General features: G+C 40.8%; 2 protein-coding genes across 3 annotated transcripts in view; both read right to left on the bottom strand.

Moving 5' to 3' along the window:
• LOC119572631 (mucin-2-like) overlaps positions 1–17500 on the bottom strand; it is an 85207-nt gene that overhangs the window by 837 nt on the left and 66870 nt on the right. The window contains exons 2-10 of the mRNA XM_037919735.1: positions 9968–10179; positions 9111–9209; positions 8179–8289; positions 7696–7875; positions 7009–7094; positions 3561–3667; positions 2382–2498; positions 1787–2054; positions 1212–1391 (exon numbers count right to left, since the gene is read on the bottom strand). Coding sequence (XP_037775663.1) covers positions 1212–1391; positions 1787–2054; positions 2382–2498; positions 3561–3667; positions 7009–7094; positions 7696–7875; positions 8179–8289; positions 9111–9209; positions 9968–10179 — 1360 coding nt within the window. The remainder of the gene's footprint in view (positions 1–1211; positions 1392–1786; positions 2055–2381; positions 2499–3560; positions 3668–7008; positions 7095–7695; positions 7876–8178; positions 8290–9110; positions 9210–9967; positions 10180–17500) is intronic.
• The window catches only part of LOC119572404, a 6547-nt gene continuing 1996 nt past the window's right edge, over positions 12950–17500 (bottom strand). For both annotated transcript variants that reach the window (XM_037919512.1, XM_037919511.1), the window contains exon 2: positions 12950–13087. In XM_037919512.1, coding sequence (XP_037775440.1) covers positions 13072–13087 — 16 coding nt within the window. In that variant the 3' untranslated portion in view covers positions 12950–13071. The remainder of the gene's footprint in view (positions 13088–17500) is intronic.

The following is a 17500-nucleotide window of genomic DNA, read 5'->3' as shown; positions in this document are numbered from 1 at the left end:
TGCACAGATATTACAACCTCTATGCATAATGAGCTGCAAGTACTACAAAATAAACATTATCTAATACACATGGCAACAAAGGCATCACAGAATGTGTATACATATACATACATATATAAAAATACATAAATATTTATGCTAATACAATACATTTGAGCCAGGTTAATCAGTAGCACAGGCTTCTTCCTATCACTGAAATAACTCGTACATTTTCAACAAGGTTAAAAAAGACGTAAAAAAGTATATGCTCTGGTGTCTTTATGTAGCTACCTATGTCTGTCAAGCAATAAAGGTGAAGAATATGACTGGTTCATTACTTAGACATTTTTTAAAAAGTCTACTGCAGTGCCTGTCATAATTCAATATTCAGGAATATATTTCTTTGACCACATGACATTATACCATGCCTGAAACAGAACATGACCACATTCTCTGAAAAAACTGCTTCCTCATAACATTAAAAAAAACAGTATTTTAAACTCCTTAAAAAGAAATTCCATAGAAGCATTTCTTATGTTTTACACACTTTTCTATAAGCTCATATTGAACAATCACTGGAGAAGAAAACAATAACAAATCTTTAAATTTGATGTGCCATCTGTTTTCTGCTGAGGTTTTACTGGGTTTCGCATTCTTGCACAAGCTTCTGTCTTATGATGAATGTTACATGATAATAACCTGCACTTTTCAGCGTATGCTTTTAAAATCAGTGCCAGAGAATGGGCGAATGAAAATACCTAATAAATGCAACTTAAAATGGCAAGCTCTTTCGCTCAACAGTTTTACCAGATGTCTTTTATGTCCAGCACTTGTCGTCTACATAAGGACACTTTTTCCAATATATCACTGATTTATGAGATGAACCTTACACATTCTTTTATAGTGCTTTCAGATAAGAGAAGGTAATACTGGGCAAATATCAGATACTGACAAACAGTTCACAGTTCAATTATGATGAAATATCCAAAAAGGGGAAAAAAAACCTTGTCACTGCATAGCTGACAATGGTGATTCAGTCACAATACAAAATAAGAGCTCATTATGAAATAGAGTTCATTCATATAAAGTGAAAACAAGAAAAAATTAGAGAAAATGGCAAGAGAAAAAAGGCAAAAGAAAAAAAAAAATCAAATATATATATAAATATATACAAGAAAGGCTGCCAAAACATTTTCCAAACAGCTACTTGTCTTTGCTTTTTTGTCTCTAACTCTTGCTCTTGAAGAAGGGCATATTACACTTAACTGAGCCCCATCGCCTGAAAGAGGATCTTGAGGCCAGAGTCATTGCTCTCGGCCTTGTAACTTGGGCCGGAGTGCAGTAGTTGTTGACAAACGCAGATGAACCATAGATGTCATCCAAGGAGGACTTCTCAGAGCTTGGTGACCCATCTGCCAAAAAATAAAAAATTATAAAAGCTTGTAAAAGTTATAAAAGTCTATAAAGGCACTGAAGCAGCTTTACTGCTGGCTGTCTCAAATTTTGTCATATTTAGATACCCAGACAAGAAAATATTCAAAGAAGAGGAGGAAGAAGAAGGAAAAGAAAAAGGAGAAGGAAAGAAAAAGAAGAAGAAGGAAAGAAAAAGAAGGAAAAGGAAAAGAAAAAGAAGAAGGAAAAGAAAAGAAGAAGGAAAAGAAAAAGAAAAAGAAGAAGGAAAAGAAAAAGAAGAAGGAAAAGAAAAAGAAGAAGGAAAAGAAAAAGAAGAAAGGAAAAAAAAAATATATATATATATATAATTGCTATCATATTATCCATGATGTTCCAAATGGTTAAGTGCACACACCTCTGAGGGGAGTCTCTTCGTACAGGGAGGTGAAACGCCCCCGTCTGGGCAGGATGAAGTTGTGTCGCGTGGGCTGTGGAGTGAGGATTTCCATCTCCTCCTCAGCTGCTGCTCCCCATAGTCTGTGATCTGAGATGTGCTGCTGGAGACACCTGTACCAGGATGACGCCTCACTTGGGGAGTCGAGGCCTAGCGTCAAGGAGCCACGATCAAAGCCTGTACTGTTGGACACCACCACCTGGGGGCCATTCAGGGTGACCTCTGTATGCTGTGGGGAAAGGGTTTGTTTAAAATTACTATTTCTTAAGAAGAACCATTACAATGACTGAAAACATTAGATGATCCTTCACCACTTTCATTCATTAATATGATTATTATTGTCAAATATGTAAGCTTATTACAAAACTTCTCCCTATCAAAAAGGATGGAATACATAAAATTCTCAGACATTTTAGCTTCCTTTTCAGCTGCATATCTCAGGTGTATGATACCCCTGTAACTCCTACAAAACTGACTGACAATCCAGTAAACCTCTTTTTTAAGACATTTTAAACTGTGTTCTGACTAAAACATGGCATAATCTAAATGCACTCACCCTGTCCACGGATAAGGAAAGGGGATGATGAGGTGAGAGGTGCACGTCCTCTTTCGAATTCCACACCTCTAGCTGCCATCCAAATAATCTGCACCATGAGTTCTGCTGTTCACTTTCCTGGGGGAAGAACAGAGCATTGATAAACTATCTCAATCTTTCTTTTTCATCTTCATTACAAGTCAACTTTTCAGAAGGCTGGCTTTCCAACCCAACAAAGTTTTTTTCTTTAATTTTACCTTACCTTTTTTCCCAAATGGTTGCTCTACAATAACATTTTGAAACCTAATACATGTCTTAGATGTTCTTGAAAAACATAAGTATTTATTTGGATTTATGGAAAGAAAGGCAGAGAAGGATATAAGAGGAACAGAAAACTAATAACACATAAGTTTGTAATGGAAAAGTTATGCTGTTCCATTTGGATTTGTTCATATACTACATATGTATCAGGGTTGGATAGAAAAAATCTGTGTTGCATTTATATTTTACATAAACAAAGACACTCATTCACTTCTCGCAATCAATGCAAGCAAGCACTCCCCCAACCCCATACACATTTGTGCATGCAAGCCAGCACTCTTGTACACACACACACACACACTCACACACTCGTACACTCGCTCGCTGCACATATGCATGTACACACAAACAGTATTGTCTTAGATCAGCAAGAGAATGCTACCACTGCAAGAATGTACAAGTCTTTAGTTGGTATATTTTGAGTCAAAAGTGCAAATAATAATGGTTTTGCAATATGTAGAAGCCACTCTTTCAGTTATGGTTTGTGTAAGTTTCTCACATAAGCTACAGTAAAATTTAAAACTTTACGCAAACATCTTTCAGTCATTGTGAATAGAAACAAGGTAATTTCCTTCACAGTTGTGACTGCCAGGGAATGGATCCAAACTATTTTTTGGCTACCATTAATATCAACGTAATAAGAAATATAATTAGTGCTATAGTTTTATGAGGTAACTACACAATACACGGTTGAATAACAAATTTTAGAAATTGGTTAATTAGTGGCACTACTCAACCTGGGTCTCCCAGCACAGATAAGGAGTTAATCCCCTTCCAAGCACACTTTTTATCAACTAAAACATAAAGCCTAAACCAACAAACCCTAATTTCTCTTCCGTAAATTCCCACCGCTGTCCTAAGCATACTGACAGGGCTTACCGCGACATGTGCATATCCTGCAATTCTTTCCTGTGTGGCACAGTCAGGCTGAGCGGCGAGACGACAGCAGAAGTGGCCAAACAGTGGTAACTGGTTTGCTCGGTTTTCTGGAAATCACGAAAATTGGATAAATACAACTACATAATCCCAGAAAAATCACCATAAAGTAATTATTAATACCTAAACCACTATGTCATCAGCAGTTACTTCTGTTCCAAATATAAAAAAGAAAATGAGGATGATACGTCCTTGGACTTAAAATATATATATATATATATATATATATAATATATATATAATATATATAGATATATAAAATATAAATATATATATATATAATATATATCATATATATATATATGATATATATATATACTATACATATATATATATAAAATATATAACTATATATATAGAATTAACATACATATATTTATATTATATATATATATATATAAAATATATACATCTAGATATCATACAATATATATATACTATATTATATATATAATAATATAAATACATTATATTATATATATATATAATATTTTATATATTATATAACCATAATAATATATATATATATTAATATATTATATAATAAAAATATCATACTATAATATAAAATATATATATTATAATATTTTATTATAACATCATATATATAAATTAAAAAATATTTTAATATAATTTATACATACAATATATATATTTATTATTTATATTTTATTAATATTATGAAAAATAAAAAAAAAAAAATTTAATAAAATATATAAATATAAATAATAAAAACATATCATATATAAAACATATACATAATAAATACAATAAAATATATACATATAAAAAACTATAATAAAAAAACAATAAAACTATATAAATTATAATAAACAATAAAAAATATAACATATATACAAAACAATATATATACATATAAAAATATATAACATTCATAAAAATATAACATATACTATATATAATATACATAATATATAATAAATCATTATATATATACTATACATATATCATATACAATAAATATACATATATTAATTACACATACATATAATACATATACATATAAAATTTTACTTATATACATATACTTTAATATAACTTTAAATTTATACATATTTTTACAATAAAAATTTTAAACTATTCTTAATATACATAAAATATAAATATAAATATATACAAAAAAAACATATTATATTTAAAAACAAATATATACATATTTTACATAAAAATTACATATAATAATATATATACTTTTATATTATAACATTTATATATACAATAAATATATAAAAACATATATATAAAATATAATATATAAAAAATAAATACATATACTATATATACATATAACAATTTCACATATAAAAATATACATATAACATTTTAAATATCATTAACATAAATACATAATAAAAATTACATATAAAATACATATAAAAATATATATACATATACATAAATATTAAAAATTTAAATACATAATAAAAACATTAAATAATAACTAAAACATAATAATATAATATAATTATATACAATACATATATATACAAAATTTTTAAACTTTAAAATATATACACATATACATATATATAAAACAATTTTAAACATATAAATACATAATATATACATATACAAAAAAAAACAAAAACAATATAATTTAATATATAAAATATAAAAATATTATTAAAATATATATATATACACAAAAATATATATAACACACATATACATAATACTAATTATTATACATTTTTTTTTAAACAAACAAAAACAAAAACCCCAAAACATATATAATTTTTTTATTATAATATATATAATATATATTATATAAAAATATAATAAAAAAAAATTCTATAACATTTTTCTTTTATACAAAAATTTTTAACTTAAACTTAAACAATATACTTATTTATTTTTATTTTTATATAATTTATTATTTTTTTAAAGAATCATTTTTCCTTTAGGTATTATTTTTAACCGCCTGGCACAGCTTGTCTTGATTTTCTTTTGTAGCTCGGGTAGTATTGTGGCCCAGTTTTCCTTTACATAATGTTTCCCTTTTTTATAATTTTCTTTTTTTTTTATGGGGGTTACCAATTTTTTCCCCCATTTTTCTATAATTAATCCTAATTAAAAAAAAAAAAAATCTTAAATTATAATATTATACTATATATATTAACAATATATATAAATATATATACAATACATATATAATACATATATATACTATAAAATATTTTATACATATAATAAATATTTTTAACATATACATATAATATATATATATACATATATATTAAAATATAAAAACATATATATAAATACATATATATACATATACATATTATAATATACATTAAACATTAATAAAAAATAAAAATATTATATACTTACATTTTCTATATAATATACATATATATTTATTTACATATAAAACATTACATTTTAAAACAAATACAAAATTATAAAAATTAATATTTTAACATATCATTAATATACATTACTATATATATACAAAATTTTTAATATAAAAAATTACAATAATATATAACACATACATATTTTATACAAATATAATATAATATAAACATATACAAATAATATACAATTGTAAAAAACAATATATATTAACACATATACATTTTATTTTTAAAACCTATACAAAATTTTATACAAATAATATAAAAACCACAAACATATAAAACCCTATATAAAAATAAAATAAAACTTATATATAAAACACACACCACTAATATTTTAATATATATATAATATAAAAAAAAATACATATATATTTTAAATATAACAAATTTTTAAAAATAATATACATATATATATCCCAATTATAAAGTTTAAATTACAAAATATAAATACATATATATATACATATAAATTAAATATATTACATTATTTTAATACAAAAACATAAAAATTTTAAAATATATAAAATTTTAAAACCATATATATACAATATTATCATATATAATATTATATAAAATTATATATATATATTTTTATATATATATATTTATATATTCATATATTTTTTTCATTTCTTTACGGTAGGTTCATGTCGAGCCGCCGGGGTCCAGCATGATCTTGTTTTTCATGTTGTATGCTCTTGGGTGGTATTTGGTGGGTCCCCAGTTCCTTTCCAGGGAGGTGCCTGTTACCTTTTGGAAATCATTCTCTCTATTTTACCGGGCTTGGGACCAGCACTGATTGGGGCGGCTTGCCCACCCAGTGGCTAGGTACAATCGGGTGAATTTCCCTTCCCCAAAGGGAAAAAACGCGCCGGGGTGACTCGAACCCCTCGAACCAATTGCCGTGTGCCGATATATATTATATATATTATATTTATATATATATATATATATATATATAATATTCCAAAAACCTACAAACACAGCAAAGATTATTGAAAACTTACCTACGTTCTCCATGTTCAGGTCAAATGTTGCCGTTTTGTTTGAAACGTTGTCGACAAAACTTCGTGGGAAACCTTCGAACTTGGTCCTCGGGGAAAGTGGGTCGGAAAACAGTTACCCCTGCTTTTTCTGTTATTACTTTCTGTCAACTTGTTAGTAAATTATATATCGATATGGTCTACTAAAAATACACAATGGACACTACAATGAGACAGTAAGGAGGGGAGGAAGAAGGGGGGTAGGGGAGAGGGAGGAGGAGGAAGAGAAAGAAGAGGAGGGATGGTGAGGAGGAGGAGGAGGAGGAGGAGGAGGAGGAGGAGGAGGGGGAGGAGGAGGAGGAGGAGGAGGAGGAGGAGGAGGAGGAGGAGGAGGAGGAGGAGGGGGAGGAGGAGGAGGAGGAGGAGGGATGGGAGGGAGAGGAGGAGAAAGACGAGGTGGGGGAGGGGGATAATGACAAAGAGAGACGGAGGGGAGGGGAGGGGAGGGGAGGGAAGGGGAGAGGAGAGGAAGAGGAAGAGGAGGAGGAGAGGAAAAGGAAAAGTGGATGATGAGGAGGAAGTGGAGAAAAAATGCGAAAGGGTTGGTTGGGGAAAAAGCACAGGCGCACGGCAAGAGCGAAGCCCAAAAAGAGGAACAGAGGCGAAACAGAGAAAAGCCCCCCCCCTCCGCCCGCCCGCCCCCCTACTTACAGCTCGCCGTGGGAGAGCTCGTCCCTGAGCGAGGCGGCCAGCTTGCGGCCCACCGTGCGCGAGATGGACGAGTGCAGCGTCCGCTTCAGCTTCCTCGGCGTGCTGGCCATCGTGAGGTCGTTCTGCAGGACGTGGCTGTACACCTCCAGGCTGCACTCGAAGCCCGACGGGATGCCGTTGCTGCGGAAACCGAGGGACGCGTTAGGGCTTTTCTAGGCGGACTTTGGCGAAAAAAATTAAGGCAGCAGGAATTTTCTCAAAGATGGGGTGTTTCCTGTATTATGTCTATTGTTATCTTTTATATGATCATATTATTTGCTCCATTGGTGAGTACTAACGTAATCCTTATCATTGCAACAATACTTGCAATTACACAGTAATTATCCTCATTCTCCCCTCTAGAGGACCGCCACCACTGACTCTTCCCAAACACCAAAGGAGACGCCGCCACCAACACAAACCATGTCACCAACTGCAACTTACAAGACAATGATGTCATCGAAGCAGATGTCGGTCATGGAGCGGTCGACGGGGTTCACCATGACCGTGTCGTAGATCTCGGTGCCGATCTTCAGGAGGACAAACACGGCAAACCTGGACGGAAAGGGAGACGCCTGAATGCACGGGAGAGAAGTTTCTCGGAGAAAAGGGAGGACGGTTAGATACACGGAATGTTAGAAAACAGCTGGAGAACGAAAATTAAAAACGGCTACAAGACACGAAAGGTTTGAAATCTGTTAGGAAAAATGGAGGGAAAGATCGGTCAGAAAGTGCAAAATATAAGAACAATGATACTGAAGAAAGAGCTTGTTTTCAAACGGGGGTCTAGCACGGCGGAAACACTAAATCTGGATTTACGGGGAGGACATAAGAGGAACAGAAAACTAGTAATACATTACTTTGTGATGGAAAAATTTTGCCTGTATCCACCTTTTATTCCCACTATTCCTAACCCCCTTCCTTTCTCTTCCCACATTTTGGTCAACCAATTCAAGCTTTCCTCCAAGGACTTTACTATTTGTCTCTCGGCCTCTATCCATCCCTTTCTCTCCATTTCCGAGTCTTCCCACCATAATAAGTCTACACACAAGGACTTCCTCATTTTCTTCCCCCGCAGCGCAGTGAACAAGGTCTCTTTTTATCGGTCACTCTGTCGGTCTACCTATCCGTCTGTCTATCTGGCTGGCTGTCGGTCTATCTATCCGTCTGTATCTGGCTGGCTGTCGGTCTATCTATCCGTCTGTCTATCTGGCTGTCTGTCGGTCTATCTATCCGTCTGTCTATCTGGCTGGCTGTCGGTCTATCTATCCGTCTGTCTGTATATCTGGCTGTGTTCTGACTATCTGGTTGGGTGTCCGTCTACCTGCCAGTTTCGCTCCCCCCCCCCTCCCATGGGCCCCATCCCCTCGGCTCACCTGCGATAGTCGCCCTTGTTCTTGAAGTGGTCGCTGTCCTTCCAGATGAGCGGCATGCGCAGGTCGGAGAGGCACACCCGCGCTAGGGAGGGCTGCGACCTGCGGGAGGAGGGCGACGGCGTTAGTGGCGACGCGTGAGGGCAGCGGCCGCCTCGGGACGGCTTACCTGGTCCCCCTGGGCGCTTGGCCGAGGTGAGGCTCAGTCCGGGGGCGGCCGACTCAAAACCTTCGGGGGCATTTTCTCTCTGCTGCCATCTTGAGACCAACAAGGGTACTGCCTGGCTTCCCAGGATATTATGAAATGCTTAATATTACGTACCTACATGTAAAGTTTATTCTAATCATCCTTTTTTAATGGTAACGCACTAATGGTAAATAAATGAATATGAATATGCATTAGTCATGTGATGCTACTGTATAGCGTACAATTCTATTTTTGTCTAAACATCAGAAGGTCTCGCTTTGTTATAAGACCATAGACATGTGGAACAAAAACAACCATGCATTTGCATATTTTGCTTTACTTTCCCTTTACTGCACTGCAAGTGTTCTCCTTCTTCGTAAAATTTCATATCAGTTTTTTAAACAAGAACTCCATTTCGCTCGACATTCTCCACAGGCCCTCGCCACACATGCACGCACGGGTCACGTAAAACACACAAAAGGGAACAAATGCAGGAAAAAACGATAGACAAGCAAGAAACAGACAAACTGACAAATGGCTGCACACACACACACACACACACACACACACACACACACACACACACACACACACACACACACACACACACACACACACCACTACAACTAATCAAGCATCCCCTGAAGGCTAAGCCGGAGAGGCGGCTGCTCACCCGTCGGCGCAGAGGGCGGCGCCCCGGCGGCGCTGCAGCTCGGCCATGTAGGCGGTCATGCGCTCGTTGGACGTCAGGAGGTTCTTGGCCGCCTCCAGGGTGTGCGGCAGGTTGGAGCGGGGGCCCTGCGCGCCGCCGCACGCCGCCAGCAGCTTGGTCGTGCCCTCGCGCATCTTGATCTCCAGGGCGATGCGCTGCTCCAAGTCATACTCCTGCGGGAGAAGAGGGCGGGGTCAGGTGGCGCTAGCCGGCGGTGGTCAGGGGGGGGGGAGAAGGGGAAGGGGAAGGGGAAGGAGGAGGGGAAGGGGAAGGAAGAGGGGAAGGGGAGGAGGAGGGGAAGGGGGAGGAGGAGCGGGAGGGCAGGGGGGGGAGGCAATGAGTGGGAGGCTACACAAAATATCATTAAGGCGCGGGCGACACGAAGGCATCAGCCTCGACCGCATGAACAGACATCTGCGCGGAAAACCCCGCTCACCAAATGCACTGAAACCCAACAGGCGCAATTAGCCTAAACACGACACTAATTACGTTACTAAAAACACACCCACCAAAATGACGCGGACGGCCAAGCAATCACATCTTCTCCTCCTCCCTCGTTTCCCATTCTGGTTTCCTTAGTTCTGCCTCCGCCGATCACGTGACTGTTCTACGAAGAGCCACGGAGTCTACGACGGTCTACGACACCGACGCCGAAGGGACACCGGAAGTGCGGCCGCCCAGACGGCGGGCGGCGACGCGATTACCGAGCCAGAACGGTTGGCTGCCCTCGCGCCTCCCGATTACGTTTATCTACCCGGTTTATTCTCTCATTCTCTCCCTCCCACACACACACACCCCCTCTCTCACACATCTCACACACACCACACACACACACACACACACAAACACACACACAACATATATATATATATATATATATATATATAATATATATATATATATATATATATATATATATATATATACAAGAAGTGCAATATAATAATATATATATATAGTAGTACAATAAGCTAATAACTAATATTATAATATGTCAATAATGTGTCATATATGTGTGTAAATATGTAAATATATAATATAGATAGCTACTCACTCACTAGACCAAATATATAATATACAATCATACATATATATGATAAACATATATAGTATATATATATATATATATATATATATATATATATATATATATATATATAATATACACACACACACCATATAGTTGCGTGCATATAATTAATATATATATGCAATATTAATCGAAATAGCAGTTTTATATATGTTATATAGGAACCACACACACACTACACACCACCACAGCACACGCACGCACAACACACGGACCAGACCACAACAGACGACGGACCCTTATAGAGTGCATGACCAGCGGCACCAGGCAGACGCGGGCACACAGGGCAGGGACGTCGCGGGCCGGCAGACGCGGGCCAGGCAGGACGCGGGCCCAGGGCAGGACGCGGGCCCAGGGCAGGACGCGGCCCGGGCAGGACGCGGGGAAGCGAGAATGCATTTGTCTAATTAAAAACACCACCACCTCGCCCTTCCCATATTTGGAAATTCTCGAGACGATTCTGAGCAAGTGTGTATGAAATGATTATATTGATGCTGCTTGCTGATGGGGATGACCGATGACGATTGGTGGTAATGAAGATGATGATGATCCATGATAATGGTGATTGGTGATGATGACTGGTGATAATGATGGTGATTATGATGATCAGTGACGATGGTGATGAATATGAAGCTAAAGATGAGGATGATGATAATGACAAGATGATGGTGATCATGGCGATGATGGAGATAAAGAGGAAGAGGAGGAGGGAGAAAAGGGAAGGAGAGGAAGGGAGAGGAAGAAGGCTATGGAGAAGAGGAAGGTGGGAGGAGGGGGGGAGGAGGAGGAGGAGGAGGAGGAGGAGGAGGAGGAGGAGGGGAGGAGGGAGGAGGAGGAGGAGGAGGAGGAGGAGGAGGAGGAGGAGGAGGAGGAGGAGGAGGAGGAGGAGGAGGAGGAGGAGGAGGAGGAGGAGGGCCGTATGAGAGTGGGGGGGGGGGGGTAATTTCATTATCGGTGTTGTACTTTTAGAGATAATAATGGTTACCGCAAAAACTGTGATGCACTCAAGTCGAAGTTAGAATTGTATTCCGTGAGGATGAGGATGATGACGGTGGGGTGGTTGCGAAGATGGAGACGAAGATAAAGATGATGTTAATGAAGATGATGGCGATGATGTTGATGAAGATGATGATGATGACGATGGTGATGACTAGCATTAATTACTAACATTCTGAAACGTTTCTGCCAAATAAAAGAAAGAAAACGAGAAAGAGAAACGGGGCAAACACACAAACAGAATTGACAGATTACGCAAAATAAGTTTAAATATAACTTAAAGTAGACAGTTACGTAAAAGTGAATGAATCTCTGTAGTTCATGCAAGTCCACGCTCAGCCATGCGTGTGCAGGGACTAGCCTCCACGTAGGTAGAATAACTGCTCGCCTGCGCCAATCGCCTCCCTCCGAAAGGGCGGACACACAGGGACATGCTAAACATCAAGATTTTAAAAAAAAAATAAATAGCAATAAAAAAATACAATAAAGAGAGGAACAATTATAATAATAGTAATAGCAATAACAAAAACCACAAATACAATAATAACACTAATCATTAGTAGTTTTCTCTCAGCGTCCCGCGCGGCGCCTCACCTTGAAGTTGTGCGCGAGCTGCTTGATGTAGTAGAGGTCGAGGTCCTGCAGGATCTCGATTTTCCCCGGCGGAGGCTCCCTGAGGGACAGCCCCGCCAGCGTGCTAAGCAGACTGTTCATCCTCCCTTTCGGAGGGGGGGGAGGGAGTGGGAACTGCTCTAGTGCAGGTTCATTGGCGGGGAGAGGGAGGGGTGCTCACTCTTACACACTAAAAATGAGACAAGATCACTGCTGTTCACATTCTATGCCTTTTCCTCTCTTTGTTTCCTTTATCTTCTGCTTTCTACTTCCTGGCAAATGTTACTGTTCGATCGCCCGCTTCCGGTGCTAAAAGCTGTGGGCGTTGTTGCTTCCAGGCAGGTCAAGCGCCAATGTAGAATACGATTCAGCTTTGAATATTTCTGAGAATCAAAAATGAAAAGGTTTTCGATATTGGATTTCGTAATATATACAGCTTAGATGCGATGATAGGTACTGATAGTAATGAATAATAATAATAATAATAATAATAATAATAATAATAATAATAATAATAATAATGACAGCAAAAAAAAAATTAAACCATAAATACGAATACGAATAATAATAATAATAATAATAACAATAACTAAAGAACAACAGGAACCACAGCAGCAGCAACAACAAAAACAGCAACAGCAGCAATTACCGCCAACACAGCAGCAGCCGCAACAGCAGCAGCGAAGCCTCCAGCAAATGGCTCTCGAGGCGAGCGCACGGCGGAGACGAGGCAGGGCGGCGCTCGTGCCGCTCCTCAGACGATAAATACGAGCACAAGACTCACGCCAGACTTCATTCGCTTTTCAAACCCAACGCTCAGTGCTATAGAGATCCAAACAGAGAAAAAGATAGTACAAGACAACAAAAACAACAATAATAATGACAATAAAGCAAAGCAAAAATAACAACAATCCAACGAAGAGGTCGCCAACTGAAGGACCAGCGAGGGCGTCGCACGTGGCGCGCCCTCCCTGCCTCCCTCCCGCCACGCGGCCCGAGACGTGTATCACATGACGCGCTGCAACATGATGTACACTTTCTGTTGCATTGTGAACTGCGCATTCGATTCGCTAATCCCTCGGCCAAATACTTCAGGGATCACCTAAACGACCAGGTATTTCTCTTCTAAGGTTTATGTTCTCTAGAGGTTGCTTGTTGATATGAATTTTATGACAGTAAGGAATATTCCTACGTTGATTTGATCTATCTGGGTTGCTTCCCTCCGCACCATAGATACTATACTTTTCCGACCTAATTCAAACGAAAGCAAATGCATCACACTTTTTCCAACGACCAACAATGTCCTGACAAAACAAAAGAAATCAAAGTCCGATAAAAACAATAACTAATACCGATCCTTAACAAAAGGTGTTCTGTAAGCAGCCGTGTTGCTATGTTGTCACTTAATACAGCTCTTCGCCTCTAAACCTTACATAACAGCCCCGCGCAGCCTTCCGTCTTCCAAACCAAGGAAGACCCGCGCCTCGTGCATTCTTATCCGCGCCCTCAAGGTCTCAAGATTTATCAGCAGTAACCAGGAAGTTCTGCTTCGCCATGCGAACGCGCACACGTGGGCTGCATGTCGTCTCGTCTGTTTGTCCAGCGTAAAATTACCAGTGCGAAATCTCATGCTGGAACAGTCCATCTCACGTGTGGGTGCTTGCCAGCGACTGCATGCACAACCCTTCTCGCCCACGGAATATACCTCACCACACACCCAAGATCATTCGCCAGGAAACGCACTCTGATCAGCTTATTACTTCAAACATGGCGATGTTCGCCCGTAGATTTCTCTCGCTCCTAATCCAGAGACAAGCCTCCGCGCCAAGAGCGATTCCTGTTCTAACCAGTAATAAGGTAACGTGATAAACCCTATAACCTTTTGTTATAAATTCAGAGCATAACCAACGTCGCTTGAATTCCGCCTTTCGAGAACTTCTGTCCAAGGGAAATACATAAATAATACTAATCTTTTGTCCTCGTCGGCTCCGTTCTGGTGCGAAGTAATTCGGAAAACGTAAATCAGAAACTGTTCACAAAACGGTTGAAAGAAAGAAGGAAAGAAAAGAAGAAGAAAAGGGTTGAAGGTGATGGTGAAGGTGAAGGTGAGGGTGAGGGTGAGAGAGGGGGAGGAGAAAAACACAACGGAAGAGAAGGGAGATACAAGCAAGTACGGGCTAAGGGCCGAGCCAGATAAAGGAATGTCATGATAAGAAAACAGAAACGAACGAGAGGAGCGAGGAAAGCAGGAAGTGGGGCTATGGCGATGACGGCGAGGAAGAGGAGCAGAAGACGATGCGAGAAAAGAGGAGAGAAGGGGAAGAGAAGGAGGACAGTGGCCGCGGCGGGGCAGCGCCTAATCGCACGCAGACCACTGTACCTTCTGTACCATGGCTGGACTCGTCCTGCGCCCTCGTAGGGCGACTGAGGTGGCGTGGAAGGCGATGTTGGTGCAGCGTCGTGGTGGTGGTAGTCCCTGTAGTCAGCCCGGGGCTACACACACACCCTCTCTCCCCCTCCCTCCCTCCATCACCATGTACGGCCATAATGACCACGCGTTGTGTGGCCGCCACGTCGCGTCGTGTGCGTGTGAGAGAGAGAGAGAGAGAGAGAGAGAGAGAGAGAGAGAGAGAGAGAGAGAGAGAGAGAGAGAGAGAGAGAGAGAGAGAGAGAGAGAGAGAGAGAGAGCGATGACTCCACCCCACCCTCCCTAAACCAGGCCTGGCACCCTCGGTCGCGCGGCCGGACTTCGTCGGGAGCAGCAACATGTGTAACCCATCCGAGGCGTACTCCCTTTTTTTTTCCTCCTCCTCCTCCCCCTCCCCCTCAGCCTCGCCCTCCCCTCTCCATCTCGCCCTACCTCCCCCCACCTATCTTCCCCAATTCGCCCCCTGGTCGCCGAACCTCCGCCAGCCCTTCTCGACGCCAACCTGCTGGCCTCCTGTAGGTGTGACAAGGCCATCATCGCGTCCCTTCGTGCCAGGCCTACATCTACCTTGGGCCATCTACTACACCCAATTTACATTCACCACGAGCCATCTACTTTGGGACGTCTACTATCGGTCATCTTCCATCGACCATCTACCATGGTGCATCTATCACATGCCGTCTCTTTGTCACAGGGCACTTCCCCCGTGCCCGGCCTGACCGACACAAGCGGGCCAGCCATTCCGACCCCGAGGGCATGGGACGAATGGGGGGGGGGGGGAGGTGTTGTGGGAGTGAGTTTGATGCGATGCCGGTGGGCGTCGGTGTACGACAGCGAACAAACAAGACTGGAAATTACAATCGCATGATTGTTTCTGGGTTTAGTTCGATTTATGTAAGTAGGGCCTTCTGAGTGAGTTTGTTGTGTGTGTGTGTGTGTGTGTGTGTGTGTGTGTGTGTGTGTGTGTGTGTGTGTGTGTGTGTGTGTGTGTGTGTGTGTGTGTGTGTGTGTGTGTGTGTGTGTGTGTGTCGCCCGTCCGTGCGTGTACGTGCGGCGTTTCTATGCATCCCCACACACAAACGCAACAGACGTGGCGACGCTGCCGCTCCCACCCGAGCTGACGTCGGAGCCCCCCACCCCCCACCCCCTTAATTGAGGGCGAGCGAGGGAAACGAAAACAATGGCCGGAGGGCAGCCGACGAGACGACGGGGCGAGGCGTCGGAGAGCTTCCTTATTCCTCCTCCAGCCGTCGGTCGCTTGTCGCTCCTCCTTCAAAATGGGGGAGGCGACGAGCGCACGATTCGGAGGCCTCGCCAGGAGACGTAGCTGGAAGGGTGACGCTGCCCGCGAGGCGGCATCACCGGGACACAGCACGCGGACGCTCATGCCTCCTTCCTTTCGGCTTACGGAGCATCAATCAGGTTTCCTGCGGGGACACGATGGCCAAGCCCCGTCCCCTCCCTCCTCCTTTCGCACTCTTATCCTCTTTTGTTATCGTGTCTGCCATTTTTGCATCAGCCCCCTTCGCTACCAACCAGATAACCAAATAACATACACGTGGAGAGAATGGAGGAGGGGGAGGAGAGAAAGAGAAAGGGAGAGAAAGGGAGGAGAGAGAAAGATATACATATATATATATATATATATATATATATATATATATATATATATATAGAGATGATAGAGATAGATAGATAATAGAGATAGAGATAGAGAGATAGATAGATAGATAGATAGAGAGAAGAGAGAGAGAGAGAGAGAGAGAGAAGAGAGAGAGAGAGAGAGAGAGAGAGAGAGAGAGAGAGAGAGAGAGCGCTCAAAATCTGACTCCTCCACTCGCATGACGGACCGTGCGTAATGAGTGTCTGCACACCTGGGGCCTCTCTTGATTCACGAAAGTCTCTCCACTTGTTAACGTCTTATCATTACGAGATCACTTCCTTCCCCTGCAATTACCCATCACATTTCTTTGACGTCCCTTCGAATCCTGATGCCGCCCCGACGGGGGAGCACGTGCAGGGAGCAGCGGCCACTCACTCCGTCCTCGGCTTATCTCGCCACGTCCGCGGGTCCTCGGCGCCGAGCTCCGGGCGACACACACGCAGAGTGCACCTCGAGCTTCTGTGAACGCCGAAGGGCCTCCGAGTGTCACAGACGGACCGGTCTGACAATGGGAATGACCTCAGTGAGCGTGGAGCGACCTCACGCCCACCGCTTCGGCGAATGGCCCGGTGGAGGAGTGACGTGTTGCAGGGGGGAGGGGGCCGCCCTTTTCTCACGGGAAGGCGTCCCCTCACTGGTCGAGCAAGGAGTGACGTAGCGCGCGTGGGCGGGGCGGCGAGGTAGGGGCTGGCGTCATCGTTAATA

Source organism: Penaeus monodon, chromosome 4 (assembly GCF_015228065.2).
Source record: "Penaeus monodon isolate SGIC_2016 chromosome 4, NSTDA_Pmon_1, whole genome shotgun sequence".
Lineage (NCBI taxonomy): Eukaryota > Metazoa > Arthropoda > Malacostraca > Decapoda > Penaeidae > Penaeus > Penaeus monodon.
Note: the sequence above shows the minus strand (reverse complement) of the source record. Positions and strands in the feature narration are given on the sequence as shown.